The 27,595-nt window shown below is 37.8% G+C and overlaps 1 protein-coding gene across 1 annotated transcript; it reads right to left on the bottom strand.

Moving 5' to 3' along the window:
• Nucleotides 1–12,707: 12,707 nt before the first annotated feature.
• LOC127649100 (phosphatidylinositol 3-kinase regulatory subunit gamma-like) lies at nucleotides 12,708–18,623 on the bottom strand. Its single transcript, XM_052134028.1, has 8 exons — nucleotides 18,111–18,623; nucleotides 16,780–16,867; nucleotides 16,546–16,644; nucleotides 16,269–16,449; nucleotides 16,042–16,164; nucleotides 15,810–15,931; nucleotides 14,331–14,507; nucleotides 12,708–14,123 (listed from the first exon to the last, which is right to left on the bottom strand). The coding sequence occupies exons 1-8, from the start codon at nucleotides 18,172–18,174 to the stop codon at nucleotides 13,922–13,924; spliced, it is 1,056 nt and encodes a 351-aa protein (XP_051989988.1). The 5' UTR covers nucleotides 18,175–18,623; the 3' UTR covers nucleotides 12,708–13,921.
• Nucleotides 18,624–27,595: the final 8,972 nt, after the last annotated feature.

The following is a 27,595-nucleotide window of genomic DNA, read 5'->3' as shown; positions in this document are numbered from 1 at the left end:
TTCATCGGCATCTCTGCCTGTCCGACCAAACCAATCGATGCCTGATAACTGTATTGTATTTTAACTGAATAACAAAATATTTAGTCAATATAAAAAATGTTACAGTTTCGCCAATCGATGATTAATTATATGGGAAATCAACTTATGATTTGACATGAAGTGACATGGCTACATCAATCAGATTATTTATCTTTCGTCCATCTCACTTCCATTTTAAATGAATAAAGAATGATTTTGAACGATGATAAATTCACAAGTAAAAACTAATGATGAATACATACAATAAAATGTATTGTAAAGATAAGATAAAATTGCTGAGTTAAAACAAGCAGAAATCACATTTACAATAATGCACCTGAAATACTGCTCTTACAAGTCTTCATTTAAAATACTGATGTGTTTAGGAAATGGTGCACACACATTTCAATGCCCAAATAATAACCCTTAAACACATACAGGCCCCTATCAGTACAATCATACAGTCCAGTCATATACAGAAAGGATTTACTGCAATATATAACTAAGAAATGGGGGCAACGCTTGTGGAAAAATACACAAAACAGTCAATTATATCTGACTTTCTGACCCAAGCTTGTTCACTAGACTTTCTCAAATCCTTCCTTAAAGTGGTCATGAAATGGAGCGTTCAAGTGATTTGTGTTGGACAGAATGGGCCCGTTTTGCAACTTTTCATCTTTTTCACTTTCTGAAAAAACAGGATGCTTTTTCAGCTCTAATGCAATCGCATATAGGCCCTACATGTATTCACATACACACTGCATATTAGGCATGTCTTATTTGACCATTCTTGTGTGGCCACATACTGTATACTGATGGGAAATTTTATTCTGTAAGCCTGTCACCTCATATAAACTAGCTAGTCTTATTTTCTGGCAAGCTTTATTCTTCATCAATAGGACGAAAAATGCATTCAATCTAAATTGTACAGTCACCAATTTGCTTGATTCTGCCATGCTTCTTAAATCGATATGCCCCCATTTTCGAAAATCGGCACTCCATGAAAATCTCACTGGATTTACGACTTTGTATTTATGTAAAATAATCGAATAAATATGAACATTCTGACATGATTTGAATGCTTCATTATAAGGAGTTCACTCAAAAATGACAATTCTGTCATCATTTTCTCACCCTCATCTCATATGTATGACTTCCTTTGTTATGCGGAATATCAAAAACAATTTATTAGAAGAATATCTCTTTTGTGTAGGTCCTTTCAATATGTTAATGGTAGCTAGACATTTGAAGCTCCGAAAAGCAAATTAAGGGTGCATAAATGTAATCCAGTTGTTTAGTCAATATCTTCTGAAGTGATCCAGTTGGCTTTCGGTGAGAAACAGACCAAAATATAACTCCTTTTCCACTATAAATCTTGAGAGCAGCCTCCTTGGCGATTATGATTTCAAGCTCAATTACACTTCCTATAGCGCCATCTAGCACTCTGAACATGCTTCTAGCGCTAGGAAGTGTAAGCAAGCTTGAAATTGTGATTACGCAATGACAACATGTACAGTGAAAAAGGAATTATAAGTCGGTCTTTTCTCACCCTAAACCAACTGGATCTCTTCAAAAGACATTGATTAAACAACTAGCATCGTGAGGATTACTTTAATGTTTCCTTTTTCTCCTTTTTGGAGATTCAAAGTTCTGGTCATCATTCACTTGCATTGTATGGACATACAGAGCTGAGATACAGTATTCTTCTAAAAATCTCTGTTTGCGTTCAGCAGATGAAAGAATGTCATACACATCTGGGATGGCATGAGGGTGAGGCCAAAACTGAGAGTTTCAGACAGAGGGACAATAACAGGGTGGAAAGTGATCATATATTACTAAATTGTAACAGTTTTGGTGCAAAAAAACCTTTTATAACATTATCATTGGACATCAGGGAAGAAAGAAGAGAGAAGTAAATAAATACACAAAATAGATGAATAAATGAATCTTCATACAAACACTCAATGGAAAGAAGAAATTGTTTGTTTGAGCAGATCGTCCCCCTCCTCATAATTCCACAGCTGTAGATGAATGTATAAGATGTGTTTGTGTGAGTGTCAGTGATGTGCTGGTGGTGAATGAGCTGTGCTGCAGGTAATGGATCATTATCAGATCTCAGAAGGGTTTGAACAGGTGCAGGTGAGAGAGTGTTACACTGAGGAACTGTCATACTGGATAAGCTGTGCAACAATCAGCTCCACTAACATCATATGATATGAGTAAAAGACACAATCTCAAAACACTCAACTCCATTTCACTTTTCTGCTTCATCAATACACATATTTATACATATGTGTGTGTTTACGTCCCTCATGTTGAGCTCTGTGGGGTCACTGCTGCTGTTTGTCCAGTAGGGGGCAGTAAACAGATCTTGTAGTTTATGACAGAAGGCAGTTGTTGAGTTTGTCATTTGTAGCTTTTGTAGTTGATTGTTCCAGTCCAGGATTAATACTATAAAACACTGAAGAGAAAAATCATACATTAATATACAATCAACACAGTCATTATCAACAGACATCACATCAGAATGATGATCGATGAGCCTTGGGCACCCAACACCCTGTTGCCGATTTGTGGTTTGTCCCTATTTGGACCACTGTCTGTAGGTACTCAGCACTGCTGACCGGGAGCACCCCACAAGCCTTGCCATTTCAGAGATGTCTTCACTTAAAGAGAGTACATACTTTATTTAATTATCTGTTTGGGCAATTCAACATTTAACATTAAAAAGTGTAGATTCAACACTGCTTCGGTGTTAGTTTTTAATACCAGTGGGTGAGACCCATATAAACACCAGGAGTGTACATTTAACACCAGGAATTTTGCTGTCTGAGTGTACAGGTCAGTATGTGCACATCAGCAGCACAGACTCCTCCAGAGAAAACAGACTGATGAACTGATTTACTCCTCTAAACCATCAGACTGTCCTCACTGCACATCAGCACAACCCTCTCCTGAACTGAAGTTATTCAATCGACCCATTGATGCATCACTCTTCATGGACACACAGCTACATTCAGCAGATTCTTCAGCAGAGTCAAACTAAAACACAACAGCAATTAAACAGTTTAGTTCAATAGTTCATGTGGTTTATCAGTAATAATATATTGTCACAACTGTATTCTTAACATCTAGTGCCACAACTGAACACTTATAGTGACATGTAGTCCTGTCATAACTAGACTGGACTACTGTAACGCTCTCATTCCAGGCCTTCCTGCATGCGCAATTAGACCCCTGTAAATGATCCAGAATACAGCAGCACATCTGTTCTTTAGTCAGTCAAAGAGAGCACATGTTTCACCACTCCTTGTCTCTCTTCACAGGCTGCTAGTTGATGCACAGATCAAATTCAAGGCTCTGATGCTGGCAAACAAAACAGTCACTGGGTCTTCTCCAGCATACCTAAATCATTTCTGCAGAGCTACGTTCCCACCAGGTCTACTGGGAAAAGAAGCTCCTCCCAGTTCAGAGAATCTCTTTTCTCGGTCTGAAGTTGGACTCGATGATGGCGCGCCTCACAATCGAGCGCACCCAGTCGGGGCTGACCTGTTTGAAGGCGTTCAGACAGAAGACGGCTGTTCCACTGAAATATTTCAGAGGCTCCTGGGGCATATAGCATCCTCAGCGGTGGCCACACCGCTCGGGTTGATGCATATGAGACGGCTTCAGCACTGGCTCCGGACTTGAGTCCCGAGATGGGTATGGCGCTGCGGGACACATCGCCTGGCCATCATGGCGATCTTTTGCCGCCTTTTCAGTCTTGGAACGACCTCGCATTTCTATGGGCAGGTGTTCCCCTAGAACAGGTCTCACATATCCTATGTTCTCCCATTTCACAAGGAATGACCACATGAAGGAAAAAACTATTTAAAAGAATCTTATGAAACAAATGAAGTGAACAGTCATTAAGCATTATACCTAATTCTTGTTATAACTTGTCCCCCCTCCCATAGAGTGCATCTGGAAAGTATTCACAGCGCTTCACTTTTTCCACATTTTATTATGTTACAGCCTTATTCCAAAATGAATTAATTTAATTATTTTCCTCAAAATTCTACAAACAATACCCCAGAATGACAATGTGAAATAACTTTTTTGAAATCTTTGCAAATGTATTAAAAATAAAATACAAAAAAAAAAAAAAAAAATCACATGTCATGTGAATCACATTGCCATGACACTCAAATTGAGCTCAGGTGCATTATGTTTCCACTGATCATCCTTGAGATGTTTCTACAACTTGATTGGAGTCCACCTGTGGTAGATTCAGTCGATTGGACATGATTTGGGAAGGCACACACCTGTCTATATTAGGTCCCACAGTTAACAGTGCATGTCAGAGCACAAACCAAGCCATGAAGTCCAAGGAATTATCTGTAGACCGCTGAGACAGGATTGAATCGAGGCACAGCTCTGGGGAAGGGTACAGAAAAATGTCTGCAGCATTGAAGGTCCCAATGAGCACAGTGGCCTCCATCATCCATAAATGGAAGAAGTTTGGAACCACCAGGACTCTTCCTAGAGCTGGCCGCCCAGCCAAACTGAGCAATCGGGGGAGAAGGGCCTTAGTCAGGGAGGTGACCAAGAACCCGATGTTCACTCTGACAGAGCTCCAGCGTTTCTCTGTGGAGAGAGGAGAAACTTCCAGAAGAACAACCATCTCTGCAGCACTCCACCAACCAGGCCTGTATGGTAGAGTGGCCAGATGGAAGCCACTCCTCAGTAAAAGGCACATGACAGCCCGTCTGGAGTTTGTCAAAAGGCACCTGAAGGACTCTCAGACCATGAGAAACTAAATTCTCTGGTCTGATGAAACAAAGATTGAACTCTTTGGCCTGAATGGCAAGCGTCATGTCTGGAGGAAACCAGGCACCGCTCATCACCTGGCCAATACCATCCCTACAGTGAAGCATGGTGGTGGTAGCATCATGCTTTGGGGATGTTTGTCAGTGGCAGGAACTGGGAGACTAGTCAGGATCGAGGGTAAGATGAATGCGGCAATGTACAGAGACATCCTTGATGAAAACCTGCTCCAGAGCGCTCTGGACCTCAGACTGGGGCGAAGGTTCATCTTCCAACAAGATAACAACCCTAAGCACACAGTCAAGATAACAAAGGAGTGGCTACGGGACAACTCTGTGAATGTCCTTGAGTGGCCAGCCAGAGCCCAGACTTGAACCCGATTGAACATCTCTGGAGAGATCTGAAAATGGCTGTGCACCGACGCTCCCCATCCAACCTGATGGAGCTTGAGAGGTCTTGCAAAGAAGAATGGGAGAAATTGCCCAAAAATAGGTGTGCCAAGCTTGTAGCATCATACATAAAAATACTTGAGGCTGTAATTGGTGCCAAAGGTGCTTCAACAAAGTATTGAGCAAAGGGTGTGAATACTTATGTGATTTTTTTTTTTAATTTTATTTATTTATTTGTTTATAAATTTGCAAAGATATCAATAAAACTTCTTTCACATTGTCATTATGGGGTATTGTTTGTATAATTTTGAGGAAAATAATGAATTTAATCAATTTTGGAATAAGGCTGTAACATAACAAAATGTGGAAAAAGTGCTGCACGGATGCACTGTATGCCATTATAACAGAATTACCACATTTAGCTCACAAGGAACAGAACACTTTAATATTCTAACATACCCTTACTTATGCCATCTGTCTACAAACTGTAAAGAACACCCTAATCCAGAGAATATACTTATTTTTTTACGTTTGTTTTTTCAAATCTCAACATCTTGTATACCCCCATATTTACATTAACACAAATTCTTTCATCTTGGAAGGCAAATTCTCCTTGGAACCCTTAGATGTTCCTGTGACTTAAGAGTAAGATGTTGAGGTGTACTGGCATTAACCTGTACAGTAATTTTCGACCGACTGTGCATCCTTCGTAAACAAGGTAGGATGTTAGACATTCCATTTTCTTCCATCACTCAAAAGATACATGTTTGAGCCCTTTCTTTCCTCTATAGACAGCGGTTTGTAGTACTGTAATAATCCTTTCCGAATGTGCGTAGGTTTTTTTTACACATACCACGACAACCTTCTTAAAGCTAGGCATCTTTGCTCATCTTTTCTCATCAGTGTAGATTTTGCTTTTGAGTTGCTGTCATGCTACTGCATTCTTCATCTGCTCATAATGTTTCACATCAAAGTTAGCAGGTAACTTGTTCAAATTAGTGTGCATCTTGCAGTCATGATATAGTTCAAAAGGCGTAGCACCTTTAGTTCATGTGGAGTTGCACGAAGGTACTGCAAGAATTATGCAATTTTTCCACGGTGACAGCAGCTGACTGTACACAATGTTTCAGAACTTGGATGAATCTTTCCACAGCTCCAAGGTCCAACCACATCAATAGCTACCTTCCCCCAAGGCCTGCTAGTCCACTTCAGCCCTTTTTTGAGGGGGCCAACCTCTCTGTGTCTGAGCACATAACTTGATCATTTGAAGGCAGGTTTCGGAAGCAGATGTTAACTCAGTTATGGACACAGCCGGTAAGTATGAGACAAAAGAAACCATGCCAGGTTTGTCATCGGTTTGTGGCAGCGGCAATCTAGAGAGACAATAAGCATGAACATTTTGTTTTCCAGGGCGATACTCAGCCTCATAAGAGTAGCAGAGGAGGTGTGCTGACTATCTAGCTATCCTCATGCAAACCCTAATCATTCCACATGATGTCAGAAGCGTGGTGATTGCTTGGTGGTCAGTACAGAGTACAAAGTGTCTTCCCCAAAGAAATGTCCTCCAATTTTTGAATCTCCACACACACTCCAGTGCTTCATTTTCAACCGTATTTTCTCTCTGCTGGGGAGAGTGTACATGATGCAAAGGGCACCACCTGTTAGGTACCATCAAAGTGGCCTTGTGATTGTATGGCACCTAGACTGTAGTCCGAAGCATCTGTGGTGACATACGTTGTCAGATGAGGGTCGAAAATGGCAAGAGCAGGGCTATTCACCATTCATTCTTTTAGTGTCTCAAAACTATTTCCCACCTGCTCAGTTAGTTGAAATGTTGACTGTGTACTGTCTGAGTAATTCTCGCAAAGACTCTGAAATGGTAGCATAGCCAGGAATGGATTAACAATACCAAGAAGTCAGGCCAAGAAAGGAACGTAATGAGGCTGTGTCCAACGAAACGGGTGCTTGCAATATGGCACCTACATGATCTGCGTCTGGTAACAGTCCATTTTTGGAAATTGTATGTCCCAGAAACTTGAATGTGTTTTGATTCAATTATAATTTCTGTTTATTAAGCTAAAGGTCAACATACATATGGATAACCCCCTTCTTTTGAATTACTGATATTGGGGAGACCCACGGAGATGCATTAATTCGTTCAATGATGTTGTTATCCTGTAAGCTCTTAAGCACTTTAGAGTCTGTTTCTCTGACTAATAATGGCTATCATCTCAGTTTTTGCTGTACTGGGGCAACATCAGTTTTCAGTTTCACTTCATGAATGAGCCAACTAGCACTGTGAAAGAATACAACGGAGACTCAGACATGGACTGTGAGAGTGTTAGATGTGCCAAGAATCTTGTTCCTTCAATGCAGCAATGAAGTGCTTTTATACCAAGCAGCGCTCATTCAGATTTGACAATGTAGAATATAGCTGGAAAGAGAAGTCCTTCATAAATTGCATGAGCACTAAGACATACCAGAACTAGGATAGCACCTTTGCTGTATGCCACCAGCTGCACATTAGGCTAAAAGAGTTCACATGCAGCAAAATGTTTACTATAAATGCTTTCTGGCAGAATTGATACAGATGACCCAGTGTCTACGATGAGGTCTACAGAAGCATTCTTGTTCTTATTTGCAAAAATAAATACGATGCATAGAATTTTTCAGGTGCAGTTGAGGTTGCAGTCGTGTGTATCACTGTTATCTCTGGTACTATAATTTATCATACTGGTTTTTGGGAAGATCGACAGACCTGAGGAATGTCCTACCTTACTGCATGTGGTTTTAATGGCTGGACAGGAAGGCTCATTAGTGAGATAAGCGTGGAGTGGGAGCACCTGGAGATCGGAGCAGTAGATGAACCAGATAAGGTATGAGCAGCAGATTTCCTCTGGTCCTTGTTTCTGCATGTAGTTTTGAGACTTGTACTGAAGACGTTGATGCTAAGTACTCTGAATTTGGACTGTGATGGAAAAGGCTTTATCCAGTGTTAAATCCAGTTCAAGCAGTAGTTTGTCCATGATCTGTGTATTAGTAATGCATTCATCAAGCTGGTCACGTAATATTTGATCCTCCATGGAACCCAATTCGAAACCGGCCTCTAACTTGTGCAGGACAGATAGATATTGTGTAATATTTTGATCAGTTCTTTGTGGCCTCGGACAGAATTTATGTCTTTCAGCTACAACATTCACTTTAGGAAATGGTCCTTCAAAGCTACTCCTGCAAAATCATAAGAAGTTCAAGTTTTGGGTAGTGTATAAAAGATCTGTTGCGCATTCGTACCTAGTGCATGGAGTAAAATGGCACGTTTTTATTCTGCCAAATATTGTTCTCCCATAGTGTCGATCACCAAGAGGTAGTTTCCAAACATTTTATTCATACAGGAAAGGCAGTCACAGGCTCACCTGGACATGGCATAATTGGACCTGGTAATGGTACTGAAAGTGGAATCTTCGTCACCAATATGTTGTGTCTTGTTAGAGAAATAAACTTAACTTCTACACACTTCTTTACTCTTCTTCTCTCCTCCCTTCTCCATCTTATATTCTTTACATCAATGCCCTCTAATGAGATATATATATAAAACAAGCATTAAACACCCCAGTTTTATTTCTTAAAGGTGTAGATCACTTAAACTTGATAATTCTGTCAGCCGTACAGTATGCCGTATGCACTGAAATTAGGATTGTATTCACAAATAGATATGGGAGGTCCATGTAAATGAAGTAGAGGAAGCTCTAATTTGCTGGAATCTGTAAGAAATAGGACACATGCACTTTAGACGTCTGAGAACTATGTCATAATGTAGTATTACATAACCTTTTCCAACTCTGGCCCTCTGACTGAAACACTGTTCCCTTAACCTTTAGGATATGGCCAATGGTATGATTCACAGAGCAAGAGTAAATGCCCCCCACCATTACACGAGTGGAACTGGTTTTTCCAAGAATGAAAGAATAAAAACTGCAAACAATTTACAAAATCCTCAAATATAACTCAGTCCAGGCAATCATAGATTGCTCTATGTCCAAAAGCCTGAATCTTGGTTCTCAAAAGAATACATAAAGAAATGTACCACAAACATTTAATCCACCATTGACACATTGGAACTTTTTAAATAAGCCAGAAATTCCCAACATTGGAATCATTTGAAAGGCTATGGCGAGATGTAGTTTTTTTCACAACCAGGGGCACAAAAACATCTAAGGATCTTACTCAACATCTTAATCTTTTCTTTGAAGGAATGAATAAGCATGTCATTGGTTTGACCCACTGAATGAATATAGCCTTTCACTGAACTAGTTATTGGTCAGTATAGTCTGAACAAGATGAGATGTCTCATTTGTGAATGAACTGAATGTACTGTTACACTCGTTCGTGAACAAAAGGAACTAATCAGTCATCTCATTCGTGAACAAGGATCTGCTGACTGGCTGAACGAGTGGAGGCGGCAAGTCATTCATACTGTTTGGCAATCTTGTTTATCAAGAAAAGGGTCCAGATAAATTATTAATAAAATTGACTGATGACCACAAATTACAATGTCATATGGACATGATTAAAACTCATAATTATTTTTTAGTCTAGTATTGTTGTCTTTTTTGTATAGCTTGATAAAAAGTTGTTCTTAGCAGTTCAAAACATGATAGTTATGCTTTGTTGTAATTTGTACATTTTAATAAAGGATAATTAGACTGGTTCCGGTAGTGAACGACTGTGCTTTTGGTTCAGTGCAATTACTCGTTCAAAACGTAAAAGTCGCTCATTTGTCACCATCTACTGGTGTAAAAGTGTAAGTTGCAGAAATGGTTAATAAACAAATCAAGGTACAAATCTGAACAAATCTTTTTGGTGAGCAAATTCAGGTTACTTGGATGAATTAAAATCCCCACCATTAGTACCTCAGCCGTTCTCTCTTTCACCACAATGATTATTTATGTTGTGGAGGCTGGGCTATTCAAACTATCACAACATTGTGATGTCACTATGTGGCCTATTTTAAAATGAGTAATTATTTGCTAGAATGGAAACTAATTCTAAAAGCTCTTTTTGCGTTTTCTACTGACACATTTATTAGAGATATCAATTAAAATGTAGGTAGACCTTGGAATGTTTTTTAAATCTTATTTAAGACAGTGGACGCAAACAGTGGAAGCAATACAGGCCAATGCTTTGCCTTTGGATCAAACTGTCGTTAATGAAAGGCAGCTGGGGAACACTTCTTCAGAAGGTTCAAGGTTAACTTCTAGCTTCTTCTGGCAGAGAAAGTTGATTAGCAAAAGTAAGAAATCACCCAATCGTGGAATGGAACCCCTCTTCCATGTGACAGGCAGATATCCTGTCCACTATATAGAATTGGCGTTTGTGGGCAGAATGGCAGCTTTCTCAAAGCTTTTTCTTCAAATAATGGATAATCACTTTACAGAAATGATTACCAGGCAGGTCATGACATCTGAGGAATTGTTGATCAATTAAATGAAGAATTAAAATATTGGCCTGCACAGTTTATATGCATGCTAAACTTAGAAAGGAATTATTCTGTTACACTCAGTGTTGCGTTGACATCAATCATCTTTGTTTGGTCCTCAATACTCCTTTGTGCAGTGCATCACATTTCATAGGCCCATGCCTCAAAAGTCTAGACAGTGGATAAACTGTTTGTTGCTCAATGCTGAGAGATGCCCATGAAAAGAAATCCACATGATAGATCTCATCACAGATTGGAAATTCCAGGAATTTCATAAATACTTTATAACAAGTGCAAAACCCTAGAAATTATCTACACCAAACTTTCACATTCAGTGACATCCCCTCAGATTGTGATTTATTTTGTTCTGTGTTGAAATGGAATTGGCTTTTGCACCACCTAATAGTCCAATGATAATAAAGCAGGCAAGTGGATAGAACAACAATTGCAAGCCTAACCTAACGCTACTTTTCTCCTTCAAAACAGGTTCAGTGGGACAGACACTTGCATTTCATTACTTGCATTTGCAACACCACACACGTGGATGGTCTCAGGATGCTTCTATGTTGGCACGACACAGGACCTCATGGTAGCGTTCACCTTTTCTTCCCTAGACTATCGATTTTCCAGATGTCCCAAACAGTCGGAAGGGGGCTTCATCTGAGAAAATAACTTTGCACCAGTCTTCTGCTGTCCAATCCTTGTACTTCCTGCAGAATTGCAGTCTTTTTCTTGGAGAGAAGTGGCTTCTTTGCTACCCTTCTTGACAACAGGCCATTGATCAAAAGTCTTCACCTCACTGTGTGTGCAGATGGACTCACACGAACCTGCTGCCAATATTGAGTAACCTCTGTACTGGTGTTGACATGATTCCGAAGCTGACTCCTCAGGAGGAGACGGTCCTGGCGCCTGCTGGACACTCTGGGAGCTGAAGTCTTCTTTACTGCAGTTGAACCTCTCTCCTTGAAGTTCTTGATGATCTGGTAAATGGTTTTCAGGTGCAATATAATTTGCAGCAATTTCCTTGCATGTGAGGCCATTTTGATGCAACACGATGATGGCTGCACATCTTTCTTTGGAGGTAACCATTGTGAACAAGAACACAATGATTGGAAGCACTTCTTCCCTCCTTTTATAGCAAACAGTCTGCTCTTATAATCCAATCAGAATGATAGAGTGATTTCACCTGACTAGTACTCGTTTACACTTTCCCAGGTGCTGCTGATATGATTTGTGAAATTATGTTAGCTGGTCATTTTGCGCCAGGGCCAAAACAATAAAATTTGGGTTTTTGTGATAAAGTTCATTTTTTTGGCCAATGAAGCTTTTTGCAATTATTTAAAATGCATCTGATCACTCTGCACAATAATCTACGAAGTATGTGAATCAACACCACAACAACTGAAGGATATACCTTTGCGAAACACAAACTTGATGTCACTGCCAATACTTTTGGCCACAGCTGTATGTAATTCCAAAAATTATAAGCTTCACATTTCTGCCCCATTCACTTTCATTGTAAGTGCCTCACTGCAACCTTTATTTTTGCTTTTCATTTAACAATAGGAGGGAGGAGTCAAAACATTTTTTTGTGGTGATCAACATTACCACAAATGCAGTCAGTTGAGCTTAATTTGTATTGACTTCAGAATATTCCTTCAAATGTTACTCCTGAGCTTTCATGAAATCTTTTTTTCTCTCTCATCTCAGGCCAAAAGTATCAGAGCTGAAACAATCATAGACATTACCACAGTATTCAGATTTTTGGTCAACACATATGCTTTGACTCTCACACCCAATCTTAAATATGTGGGCACAACTTTGCAAAGTGCCAATAGTTTTTATGTTACTCACCCAAAGCCTAACCCTAATGTGCTACATTATCTCAACCCTGAAACTATAGTTTGGAATTTATATACTTACAATATTTGTAGATGACTGAGGAAATTCAGGTGTTTTCATTGTAGTAAAATCACACAATTTAATAAAAAAAAAAAAATTATCTTTCAAAACTTTCCATTTATTTTTTTATTAGAATACATTTTTATTTCAAAAATTAAGAGATTTGAAATTTACATCACCCAATTGTATTTAACACCAAACACCACAGTTTGAGGAAACTGGATTGCTTTTGAGATGTACTTCAAATGTATTTAATGTGCTCAATTTAAAAAATAAATACATTTTCATTAAAAGAAAAAACAAAAACAGGTTCAGTCTCTGAAATTATTCTCATTCATTTTTTTATTTTATTTTTTAAAGAAGCTCAGCAAATAAGGGTAAAAGTTCCCTTTACGGTCTGCTGCGGAGATCTGCAAAATAAAATGATCTTAAAGAAAGTTGCTCATCTTAGGGATGAGCGATTTGGCATCACGTCAGTCCCCATAACCAATGCATTCATGAAGTCTATGAAGTGCCTGGGCTGTTTAGCCCATAAGACAATTAAACTGCCTTGTCTTTCCTAAAACGCATAGTAAAAATAGTAAACATGACACAAACTTGAATTGGAAAATACATTTTCTGTTACTCTTTAAAAAGTGCAACAAAACAGAAACATACTGTACTTTTCAAACAATATTCAAGTTTTCTTTCGAGCTGCATTTAAAAAAAGTGATACTTTTAAAAATGGTTTTGCAGACAGTAATATTTTGGATTTCTTTGGAACAAATAGAACCTGTTTGAACAACTTAAAATCATTATTTGGGTGTGTAAAAAACATAAATTGTCTTTCAATATGGCAAACAAACCTCATTTGAACTGACTGCAACCAAAATAGAAAAATATAACCAATAAATGTACCTCACTGTGCTACATTCACATAATAATAACAAGAAAAAAAATTTCACTGAAGAATAAATCATAAAAACAAAAAAAGACAAATGCATTCCACCCCACAGAAACAACCATTTTACCCCAAAAAATTGATTTGTTTAAAAGAGGGTCGCTGGATCACTGTATTACAAAACTCAGCAAGTCCTGTTGCTAATATTGTTAATGTTCGTAAATGGGTCTACAATGGGCTCATCAAATACTTCATGTACTTGAGTATCATTATGACCATAAGGAATGCGGTCTCCTTTGGAAAGTGCAATACTCAACAGCCTTGACAGTTGGTTCCACCCTTTGCACAATGTACAAATAGTAAAGCAAAGGGACACGCCAACTATGGCGTAATCTAGCTCAGCCTTAGTGCACTTCATCAAGATACCAGTTGCAGGCGAGGCGAGCAGACTCAGATGTGAACGGCAGGAGCAGCGTACATGTGGACTGGATACACAAGCCGAACGTCCAGGGCCTGGTTGTGTTGTGCCAAAGAGGTGTAATGATAGTGCATAACTAGCTCCTTCAAAGACTTGTGGAGATCGAACGGCTCTGCGAAACCATAGCCGCACTCCGTATGGCGAATCACACAGTGCCTCACCTGGTTGCCGACCCTTTGGTTAAAGAGATTATCAAGATTAGGGCATTTCGCACACAAAAATGGCAAGGGCTTCCTGACTTAATGCAATTTCTGTGATTTAGGGGTCACGTTTACAAACATTTTCATTTAGTAGTTGAAATGCAATTTATTCTTGTTTCTAATAAAGTGCTCTGTTTGTTTACCAGCATATGATTAAGTTTTGAAACACTGACTGACATACATTACAGAGCAGGCATAGCAATCTTTCGTGCTGCTGTTGCGTATCAGGAATGCTCCGGATGGTTTTCCATGGAGCAGCTCCTCTGCTTGACTTCGACCAAGATCTCCCACAAACCAGCTGGCTTCCTCCAGGAGCTCCAAATTTCTTTCTCGCTCCTCTTTCATCTTGCAGGTACACCTGAGAAAGCAAACGTTCATAATTAGCTAAATCTTTTGAAAAGCTAATTGGTTCTGGTGACGTTTCATCTCAGCACATCTGTAGTTCTGATAAGTGAAGATAATCTATTCAAAGTCTATGTTTGACATGTTGTGTCTAAAGAGGTGTCTATTCTATGATACTGCACATCAGGATCTGTTTAGAGGTCAGTGTGCAGCATCTCAGCCATTCTTGTAAAGACCCATTCACATGACCAGCTATTGTCCCTTACAGTGCTATTGCATCAGACAAAGCAGTCAGGCATATCCACACTTGCTGCCTTTTACTTAAAAAAAAAAAAAAAAAAAGAAAAAAGGGAAATTAAAATATTTTATAAATTAACACAAAGGAGCTTCCATTTACTTTATTTCCCATTATAACTTAATAAATAATTAGGCTATTAAGTAAGTCGCCAACATTAGGCTGTATCCCAAATATAGTGGAAATCGGCTACAAAGTGGTGCTATAATGAGTTCATTAGCATCTGAACCGTAAGGGATAGAATACAAGCATGCATCAGTGTTCCCAAATCATTTGGTCATGCGGATTTCACATTTCCCCAAGAACACCTTTCTACCACTTTAATTTTTGGAAAAAGGTACTTTTTCTAACTCATCCTTTCAAATTCATACAAAATGTTGGCTTTCAAAATTGTATAACAATTTGTTAAAAATAACTCTTTGATTATATAAAAATGCAGCAATCAATTTACAACATAAAGCATTAATTTTCTTAAATAAAATGGTCTAGCAATCCAATTCTATTTGTACTATTCTTCTATTTAATTTTTTTTGCTGGGTGTAATATCTTAATGAAATCCTGATTGTGCAACTGTGATCAAAATCAGTTGAAATTCTTCACAAAAACAGCGGTCCACAACATAATCCGGATCTATACAGTCCATTTCAATTACTTGGACATGTTTTGGCCCTTCGTGACTGGACCCCGATGTTTGCTGCTTGCAGCATAATTTCACAAATTGTTTTTGTAAAACTCAGATTTTGTGCATGCATTAAATTTGTAACTTCAATGGAAACAAGACTACAGACACTTGGGGGCAAGCAAACACCTACAGTAAAAACCACCCAGAACACCTCAACAATAACCTAGCAGCCACTTGGCAACCATCCACAACCCCCTAGAATAGTAGCGACTTCTATAAACATATGATTGATTATGTCTATTGCTTTCAAACAGAAACCATGTTCTAATCAAATTTAATGGATTCACAGAGAAATACTACTGCTCATTCAGTACTGCGGTTATTGCAAGGGTGACACTCACTCTTTCAGGTCACTGTAGATTCTTTCTTCAAAGTCCTTGCATGCGTTCTCTTGTGAACGCCACTGTTCTTTGGAGATCTCTGTCATGTTAACAGCCTCGACAGTGTTTCTCCTTTGGATTTCCTGGAAGTAACAGAAAACTTGTAGAAAAGCAAAACACTCTTTTTGTCAACAACGGAGTTATCACCGTTATTTTCTTAAGTCACTATATTTAATCCTTTTCAATGGTTTACCTGTAATAACGTGGTATAAGCATCATATAGCTGGTCATAATCTGTCGTCTTTTCAAACAATCCTAGATATTCTTGAACGTTCTCTCTAGATGCACCCAAATACTCATCCTTCACAAGTAGATCCTGAAAATCAAACAAGTTTAATGACTAACAATATTCAAAGTTTTTTTTGGCCTTTTAACGGAGATCTCACAATTGACAAAGAAATTAATTGAGGAGATACCAACCGGGCAATGGTGGGACACGGGATATGCCAATGTGACATCCAGGGCAGTGTTGTATTGGGCTAAGCTCCGGTGCCTGTAGTACAATATCAACTCTGGCACTGAGATGAAGGTCAGAGGCTCTGAGAATCCAAACTTCCCATCTCGATGATGGATCTTGATGAGTTTGTTTGAGCCATTTTTCCTATGAGGATTTCATTGATTAGTTTGGAACGGTGGTTAATACACATTAATGTTCAGTTTTCAATAAAATATTAATCCTAAAATGCATAATCCTTACCTGACTGTTAATGTATATTCTCCCGGCAACTTGCTGGAGGCATTTCGGACCAGGAACGCACTGTCAGGCATGCCGTGGAGTATTTCATTCACCTCCTCCCTGACGGACAGACACACAATGGAGTTTTACGAACACATTTAGAGAGAAAATAATATAATAATACAGTCTTACCTAATATGACTGAGATTTTGATTATTTCAAATGTAAAATCTAATTTTTAAATGTTTTTAATACCTTGTTATATCACCCCAGTACCACTCAGCCTCTTGTAATAAAGCGTTTGGCTCCATCTCTCCTTGTAGATCATCATCATTACTGATGTCTGATGTAAAAAATAAAAAAAACATGTCACATACATTATTAAAATAGATTTACAGGCCTGAATTATACATATATTTGTAATTTTCAAAAGAAAAAGAAAAAAATCACTTAAAACAGATATGCTTAAAGACCAGTGTGTGCCTTTTGTGTAAATGTCTTTCTAATGATGAAACATCACAATTATTTTGAGAATATATAAAAATGTAATTGTAATAATAAAGAAATAATTAAATGCACCAAAAAAAAGGTAAAAATAATTACATTTCATGATTATTTTTCCAAATTATTTATATTGAATATTTTAATATATATATCTTAGACAGAAAATAGAATTAAGCCATAACATTTAACTTTCTGTTTCATTTAAAATGGGCTCAATGTCAGTTTACATTATAAATGTACTTTATAATCCCAAAACACACAACAGTTTTACGTTTATAATACAAGCACAAGTGGCAACTTGTAGAATTGGCATTCTTGGGTACAAACTCAACACATCCAAATGTCTGAATGAAAAGAATGCACCAGCACCAGTCACGATTCCTTTAATGAAAAGCAGATGGCCAGCGCACATACAGAACTTCAATTCCCCACATTTCGGAACAATTTTCTCACCAAACCATCATGAATACTGCTTAACATTATAAGATTCTAAAAAGACATCTCGTCTGTCTAGACTTGGAGCTATGTGACAGCCCTCAGGATTTCCCCGGTATTCCCGCTTGCGAATTAAGAATCCTACTATGGAAATGACGTATTTAATGAATATTACCCATGTAACGTGACGTTTCACCGCCGCGCTTACTGATTTGCTGAAAGGTAGACACTGCGTGACTCATGCATATGAATCTGGCTGCGTGAATGGACGCTCAAAGTCGGTTACCAGGCAACGTCACAATTGCCTATTTAATATTCACTAACTATAGCTTCGCCATAGTAGGATTGGTAAATTCGTGGCCGGGTATTCCCGTACCGGTGACCTCAATGAACTCAACGCTGACATGTTTGCGACATGCAGAACTCACCGAATGAAAAGCCCAAGACTGCCAACTCACTTTTATATCAACTTTCATAAATGTTACCATCTCTAAATACTGATATAATGTCATTGTTTTCTCGTTTAAAGTGTAGCACAATGGCAAGTGTGTGTTTGAACCAGAACAAAGACGGAGCAACTTAAACTGACTACACACTCATTGTAAAAATTAAAAATGAAATAGAAATAAAGAAATAAAGTTTGTTACCTGTGCCAGTCGTGTTGACTCGACTCATTTCGATGTAGGAAACCCGTTCTGCAGACGATGACATCCTTTCTTCAACAATAGCTCGTGTTGTAGAAGTAAATTAAGACCTTTTAAATACTGTAAATCGCAACGTAAAATAAAAATAAAAGAATACCCGACGTATTATCGACGACAACGCAGAAAACAACGGAAGGATAACGTTTAAAACTCCGGAAAAACTCCTTATGTCTCGTCTTAATCCAAGTGTCCAGTCGTAATAATTTGCAGACAGTCAATACAAATTTCAAACTTCAGCAGTAAAGCTAATAAAAATGTTTTAGAGGAACGCGGCTTGTTAACAGTCGCTCCGTGTTGACCGAATTCTCTTCTGAACAGTGTTGGGACTGTATCAAACTCTTATAAGGTTTCGGCCGTTGTAAGTGTCTCTGGACGAAACCATCGATTGACATGGGACAACTTTCGACAGGAAATAATTCGTTTTCATTATTTGATTTATATTATTATTTTGCGTTTGGAATGATTAGATTGGGATTTCACAGAACATTCAGATCTGTGTATTTACCATACGTACTTATATAAAGGAATCGTGGTGTTCATAATGTGTGGAATTATCACCCTTTCTTCCTGAAATCATGGTATGGCCCGTTTCTTGTCCTGCTAGCTTATTGCATAATGCTATTGCTACAGTACAATTCTCCAAACTACTTGTTAATTGTGAGTCTAACGTGTTTTATGCGCCCATTGACTGTAATTTTGTCATGATATTTAAGTAAAATATCGTGAAGAATCACTTCAAACTTATTAAAAGGTCATGGTGCATTTCATGTCAATGTTCTTTCAGTGAAGGGAACATTGTGTACTATTGGCATTGTCTGCTGTCTGACAGTGACAATTTTACTATGTAATAATGTTCAAACTTTAGCTCGGTTGGGCTTGCAAAGCAGCATACTTTACAAATGATTTAAAGGATTAGTTCACCCAAAAAATGTAATTCAGTCATTGTTTACTCACCCCTGTGTTGTTATAACCCCATATGACTTTCTTTTCCATTACACAAAGGGAGAATTTGTGAAACAAATTTGTGCCCATTAAGTCGTACAATGGCAGTTTAAAAGTATAATTCAGAAGTCAAATAAATTATTCCACGAGTCTTACGATTCTTATGAAAGCATACAGTAAGGTTTGGAGAGAAATCTTAACAAATCTAGCGGAAAAACAAAGCAAAATCGGTTCACTGACCGTTGATCTCCTGTGCATGCGCGTTCATGATTGGGCACAAGAGCAACAGTTCATGCAGCCCCCTCGTGACACTGGGGCTCTTTTTGCTTATTTAAAATCAGGTCTTCCTCAATGATAGTGACAACAGAACACAACACAGCTGCACACAAAAAAGAAAACAGAACTTACTAAACATGTCTGAAGAGTTTGTAGTCGAAGAAATTATGCATTTCTATGCCCAGCCTTATTTTTTTTAATGTAGTACTCGAAAATCAGACAGAAAAGAGGAGGCTACAAGCATGTAGTAACCTGATGGCAAACGACTCGAGATAAAAGGTATATTTTCTATGGTAATCAAAGTTTTTGTCCTATCCAGCCTTGACGAGTGACGGTGCATTCTGTTGATCGCTTTTTTCTATTTTCGGTAACTCCGTCCACTGTGAACTGGCACCAGTCCTAAAAATTGGGGCATAGAAATGCATCATTTCTTCGACTACAAACTCTTCAGACATGTTCAGTAAGTTCTGTTCTCTTTTTTGTGTGCAGCTGTGTTGTGTTCTGTTGTCGCTATCGTTGTGGATGACCTGTTTTTAGACAAACAAAAAGAGTTTTCGCTTGAACGCACCAATGTCGCAAGGGAGCTGCATGAACTGCTGCTCTTGTCCCCTATCATGAACGTGCACAGGAGATCAACGGTCAGTGAACATTTTCACAACATTAGATTTGGCTTTGTTTCTCACCAAACCTTAATGTATGCTTTCATAACAATCATGAGTCTCATGAAATAATTTATTAGACTCCTGAATTTTTCTTTTGAAGCTTGAAGAGGGGGATCACCATAAACTGCCACTGTAGACATCACTGAGCACAATTTTTTTCACAATTTCTCCCTTTGTGTTTAAAAAAAGAAAGAAAGTCATATGGGGTTATAACAACACAGATGTGAGTAAACAATTACTTAAAGGGGTCATGACATGAGAAACCAAATTTGCCTTGATCTTTTGGTATATAAGAGGTCTTTGTATCATTAAAACGTCCTGCAAGTTTAATATTTTAAGACGTCCTCCCCATTCTAAACGAATCATTTATTTAATCAAGCTCAAAATACAGCTCGTTCTGGATTCATGGTTAGAAGTGACGTGTCGGTTAGAAGTGACGTAACAGCGTTTGCATATGACCGCCTCCAGCACAAGATAACTACGCTTTAAGCGCAAGACAACTACGCTCATTTCGTGGACAGCGAGCTCTGACAGAGACTACTTGTGCACAGGAAAATTACGATGCCACACAGATGTGCTGTTCCTGGCTGTGGTCAAACAAAACCTCTGAATAAGCTGCCGAAAGATCCAGGCGTCAGGGAAAAATGGATGCAGTTTATTTTTTGCGGACGTTCCAGTCACGGCAGTGTTAACTTAAGCGTTTGTTCTGTACATTTTAAGGATGACTGTTTTGAGAACAAATCTCAATATGATGCTGGCTTTGCCAGAAAACTGTTGCTCAAAGATAAGTCCGTGCCGACTATTCTGGGAACAACGACGACGCAAACTGTAAGTAATCTATTTTAAACTTTAAACTACTTTTTAAAGCGCAATTTCATTCATTATGAATAATCACAGTGTTTTTACTTAGTTTACTTGCATATTGTTCTGGCTGGGGGCGTCAATAATTGATACATAGGCACTGACGTTAGCCAATCATAACAGTGGGCGTTAACACTGAAGTCTTAAATGGAAAACGCCCCCAAAACAGACTGTTTGAATCAGAGGAAGAGAAACAGGGTGGGAAAAGGTCATAAATCACTAGATTTTAAAAGTTTTTCTTAAAAAAAAAATATATTAATACTATAATTGCACCTAAGGGAACATAATAATACAATAAAAAAAACCATGTCATGACCCCTTTAATTTTTAGGTGAACTATACCTTTAAGTATATGAAGGGAAAGAGTTTATGACAGTGTGATGTGTGTTTTTGCATGAAGATTTACATTTACATTTATGCATTTGGCAGACGCTTTTATCCAAAGCGACTTACAGTGCACTTATTACAGGGACAATCCCCCCGGAGCAACCTGGAGTTAAGTGCCTTGCTCAAGGACACAATGGTGGTGGCTGTGGGGATAGAACCAGCAACCTTCTAATTATCAGTTTACCAGTTATGTGGTTTAGACCACTACACCACCACTCCATTTTTTCATGCTAAATTTTCATGGTAAAAATTATGTTCTTTGGTAAATGAATGGGTATTTAGTAGCTCTACTGATATTACATCCACATTTATTAATCAAGCAATTTTTTTTAAAGACATGTAATATGATGAGAAACATTGTTTCCACCAAAAAATTTGACTACAGTCATGGATACTACAAAATGACTAGTAAAACCATTCATTTTCAGTTAATGTTTTGTCCGTAAGAGACCTAATTTGACAGGAAATAAATTATAAATAGTTAGTCTTGTAAAAAGATATGTGCTTTTCTATTAGCCACTTGTAAGAACACAAAAAATACAAATGTATAAATCTCTATCATAGGTTATTTTCAAGATCTACAATATGTATCTATTTTGTGTGAATGTCTTTCTCAATTAGGACAATGAAAAGATTTGTGCAAAAACATGGAATATTTTCCTTTCTGTATCATTTTTCATGGGATCAATCTTCATTTTTATGACTTCATACCCTTTTACAATACAAATAACAGTATCGATCTTTGGGAAGAAACTATAATGTATATATGCATGTAGAGGGAAAGGCTTAAACAGATGTATGAACCAAAACCAGTCACGATAGATAAAACCAGATAGCCAGCAGACTTAAAAACATTCCCACATTTCACCTGTTTTCTCAACAAGCCATCATTAATTCTGCTAAACTTTATATGTGTTGATGACATGTCTGATATGATATGTTTAGTTATTATCAAATTTCCCATTTTCAACACTTTTACATGTTGAGATATTTTCGATGTACAGTAGGCCTATTTGTTGGTACACTTTTTTGATTGTAACCACAAATACATATTTACTGGAACATACTGATTTCAGTGCACTGATAACATCATTTCCCAGCACTTTCTCATGTGTGCTATATTGTATTACTTTTTCCAAAATATTCCAGTTCGTAGATAAACATTTCTGTTTCATTGGAAATCTCAAGACCTACAATGCAAACCATGCACTTAAAATGGAACAAAATATCATTTAAAGATGTTTGTTTTGGCCATGCACTTTTCCATAAGCACAAGTGATGTTTAGAAAAACTATGCCAAGATCAGGACTTGCGTATACAGAGCCATGGCCATTGTGGTTCCAGCCTTATTGCTCCATTTTCCTCTTGTCTCTGTTAGCAGACAAACAAAGATCAGGGCATATTAATCATCATAATGTGGCTCAGTGTCTTTGTAGGCCCGTGATTGAAGTCAATTACCGGCTCCTAGTACTTCCATTGCATTGGTCAAGTGTGGTTTTCAGAGGCAACCATAGATAATCTTTGCTCTAAGAAGATTGTGTTTTGACTTTTTAATCACACGTACAGTAGGGGAGACCACGGCACGGAGAAGTTGTCACAAGGGCAAAATCTCAGCAACTTAGATTTTGAAGCAAAAGTCAAATGATTGTTTTCTCTAACAGTGGTTTAGTATGTTGGTTTCAAACATCTTAAATCATAGTAGTGCACAATAAAATAAAAAAAAATTCCAAGATCATCATAGTTGTGTAATAGTTCTTGAATACAATGAACACAACAAAACCTCACTGGCACAACGATATAATGAATGTTGATTTGAACTAAAAGGTTCAACTGTATTCTCAGGATAGTATTTTTCAGAAATGTCAGGTCAGGTTGTCATATTTATATCATTGTCACATGTGTTCTAAATGATATGTCACATATATTGAAATTATATCCCATTTATTAATTATGTTATATTTTTGATTGTTACCTTTGATATTTGTGCTGTTTCATGAATCATATGTGCTTCATAATTGTTTTCCTGTTTAAATGTATCTGGAAAGCCATTACATCATCTTATAATATATTTTCATGTCAAATTGTTGCCAATAAACAGTAGGTTCCCATTTTGACAACTTACCTCATAGAGTAAGACAACATGCCCTATAGAGTGCAAGCAGTGGAGGTTCTGTCTTGTATGGCTCCCTGGGCACTCTGGAAGGGTGGCCAGGCAGGGGCAAGCGATGTGATATACAATGACACCCGGGACGGAGAGGTTTGGTGACCTTGGTGTGCGCACATGTTAAGTTTGTACATTATTTCACCTCTAAAGAACTAAATTGTGCCAAAATATGACCAAAAAATGACTAAAACAGCAATTGCCGTGGCCACCGTGGACCGAACTCGGGCCACCCCCTAGCTCCGCCACTGGAACTTCCCTTTCGGCATCCCCCCTGAAGGGATTTCTAAAGTAAAAATCACATTCATTTTCTCAATAGGCAAAGTTGTTTTTAACAGTAATTTACCATGAGCTTCAAGATTGTTTATGGATGGCATATCCTTCTGTTGAAGCCATCAGTCTGCGTTATTTCAACGTAATATTTTTAATTCCTGAATTAATTTGGAATTCCTGGTGAAGAACTACACTACCCATGATCCTCCACAAAGATCCACCAATCAGAGAATCGTGGCCCAAAAAGCTTTGCAGTGAATGTCTTCTTCCTTGACTCACTGTGAATGACCTAATCAAGTCCCTCTCGAACTACTCATATATTTGTATGTAACTTAATTTGCAGTAAACTTAAATATTATTTCTATACTTATAATGAATGAATGTCATTCGCAATGTAGTTTATTCTCTCCTGAAAGACACTAAGTATACAGTCTTGTACCTTTGTAGTTTTTAGCTTCAAATCAAAATTTGTAATGTTGTGATTCACCTTGGAACTGGTTGGTTTGGTTCATGGCTTAGAACACTTTAATTAAGTATTTTATGAAATTTCTATGGAAAAAACGAATTAGAAAATTACTTCTGCAACCAATGCGTTTAGAAAACTTGCCGGACACTGCGCTCTATTATAATGGTCAAAGGTCAGCTTTGCGTAATCTAGTATAGGGCCTGTGAAATTGACTGACAAGAGATAACCTGGCAAGAGAAAAATGCTGGAGTAAAAAGTGTGACAACTAGCCCCAACCTGACATGCTTTTCCAATGGCAAATCAATAAACAAGACAAATACATTTTCCCTTTTCTGATTCTTGTGTCTGGCACTAACAAAATTTTACTTGATTTGCTCATGAAACATTTTTCTGCTCTTTTTTTCCCAGTGAAAGCCATCTGTCACCGACAAACCAGGAGTAACCTGTAGAACAAGCATAACCAAAACCAGCTGTGCCACTTTTCATGATACACTTCAGTACATCTGCAATAGATTTATACTATCACGATGATTGTATTGAGAAATGTGATGATTTAATTAAAGCATTAAAGAATATCAAACCCAAAAATAAAAATTCTCTCATCATTTACTCACCCTCATGCCATACCAGATGAGTACGACTTTCTTTATTCTGCAGAACACAAATAAAGATTTTTAGAAGAATTTCTCAGCTCTGTAGGCCCATACAATGCAAGTGAATGGTGGGCAGAACATTGAAGTTTAAAAAAAGCACATAAAAGCTACATAACAGTAATCCATAAGACTCCAGTGGTTTAATCCATATCTTCAGAAGTGATATGATAGGTGTGGGTGAGAAACAGATCAATATTTAAGTCCTTTTTAATTATAAATCTATACTTTCACTTTCACATTCTTCTTTTTTTAGTTTTTGACCATTCAAATTCTTTGTGCATATCACCACCTACTGGGCAGGGAGGAAATATTATAGTAAAAAGGACTTAAAGCTGCACTGTGTAAGTCTGTGCTCTCTAGCGACATCTGTGGTTGAAACTTAAAATTGCAAGCAATTTGAGGAAGAAAATTTTACGTCAGTCGTGTTTTGGCACTGCTCTTCTTGCGGATGAATCTCATGATTTTAGCTTATCTGGACATCTCCTGTGTGTGATCGTGACTGGAGATATTCAGAGTCATAATGTGCTATTCTGATGTTGATATTATGTTATACAATTAAACAGCTAAAACGAAATATTACTTGCTTTGATGAAGATAAACAACTCTCATATTCATATATTTTGAATGAATTATTTACACTTATAGTGCTTTTCTGACACTGCACTCAAAGTGCTTTTACATAGTAGTTTACATAGTTTACATTGAGTAGTGGACTCAATCACTACCAGTATATTTTAACATGATTATTCAAGTGTTTTATCTACTATTAATGTTTGAATTGTACTACACTTATCTATTTATGTGTAGAATTTGTGATATGGCTTATATGCGTTCAATGGAAGATTATATTGTACAGCCTCAGTTGATAATGCAAGTGAACCGTAATACTACAATATTATGTCTATGCAATAAACTAAAAACATAAAATGAGAATTAAATAATGATAGGGATAAAACATACTTTATTAAACATGAAAATAATATGCTTAAATATGCAATAAATCAGTTACAAGAAGTCAATTTCAGAAGTCATGAATATTAGTAAACATTTCACAGTAACTTCCCCCAATAGTGTAGATACATCGCGATCGGTTAACACACGAGTAATGTATGATTCATACAAGTATGACAAGCAATATAAGCTTTAACAACCTTACCAGACAACATAGCCAAGCATTCTAGCAGGTAAACAACTTTGCCAAATGGATAACATATAACAGTCCTGAACTGTGTGAGTGTGAAGTAAAACAGCACATTACTCCATCTACTGTTTATATGGGAACGTGACAGACGGCTCTTCTTTGCTGTGTTCATGGACATGATGTAATGACACAAGGATGTATGTCATAAGCTAGTGATTTTGCTTTAAATATTGGTCTGTTTCTCACTTACACACACTCAAACTTTATCGGGATATAGTCTTAAAGGTGCACTCAGTTTGTCTTTGTGTCTTTGTGCCATAATGAACTTACACTGACACCTAGCGGCTTGGATGCCGCATCATATAAAATCAATAGTTTTCAGTCACAGATGTCATTGTAGAAATGTACTATTCACAGTCCGCCATGATGACTTTAATCAATGAGTGAAAGTGTCAAATAACAGGACAGTTACTGAGATTCAGCAAGTAGTATTCGGCTGTTTATGCGATGGTAATATGGCTGCGCCTATGTGCGGACCCTCTCCATGTAGAATAAAACAGCTTTTATAAGGTTACTGATATGACTGTAGTCTTAATTTTAATACGAGAGGTCATGATTTCCTACATATATTGACTGGTTGCAGTGTCACCAAATTTGCTTTTTGGTGAGAGAAAATGGAGATGAGCTACACTATGATGGTTATTGCTTGAAAAACTACCTTTGCACATCCTTGTTTAAAGATACAATTTGCCTGATTGACAGAATTACATACGTTTTAGCTCAACCAAGAAGTCAAGCTGCCCTTAGACTTTTTCACACAGAACTGAGATTTAAGTATCTTGTATATTTGCACCGCCCTGTGATGGACTGGCGACCTGTCCAGGGTGTCCCCCGCCTTTCGCCCAATGTTAGCTGGGATAGGCTCCAGCCCCCCGCGACCCTGTACACAGGATAAGCGGTTGACGATGGATGGATGGATGGATGGTATATTTGCACCTTCAGCAATCTGAGACGGAAAGTGACATTTGCACTGGTATTTGACAAAGAAAACCTTTCTAGCACAGGTCATGCAGTCTCAATAAGAGAGAGGACATGCTATTCCAACACAAACAATGCTAAAATAACGACAGAGGAATTATGTTTGTTTATGGTTCATGCTGACGTAAGCTGAGTCTTAAGGAAAGCATGTTGCACTCATCTGATAATTAATCAAGTTTCTGAAAAGCACCTGTGACCCTGGGCACTGACACTGAAACTACATTTACGAACGCACTCAGACACACTTGTTTTGGCATTGAGGTTTTATCAGTGTTTTAAAACACTACCGGAAGATGAGTACCATTTGTGGTTTGTGGTGATGGGGAAAGTATAAGGTTTGCAGTGCAGATGGGAGATGGACCACCTTCACTGTGGTCTGAACAAGGATGTAACCTATTCAAAATCTATGAATCAGTCACTGAAAACCCATTAATCGACAACTATTCAAAATTTTGGGTGGGCAGATGTGTCCCCTTCAATCTACAGTGGTCTGTACAGGAGTCTTTTTTTAATTTTTTTTTTAAATAAATTTATTCCACAAAACTATAATTGGTACTGTTGTTGTTGT

Source organism: Xyrauchen texanus, chromosome 9 (genome assembly GCF_025860055.1).
Source record: "Xyrauchen texanus isolate HMW12.3.18 chromosome 9, RBS_HiC_50CHRs, whole genome shotgun sequence".
In the NCBI taxonomy this organism is placed as follows: Eukaryota; Metazoa; Chordata; class Actinopteri; order Cypriniformes; family Catostomidae; genus Xyrauchen; species Xyrauchen texanus.
Note: the sequence above shows the minus strand (reverse complement) of the source record. Positions and strands in the feature narration are given on the sequence as shown.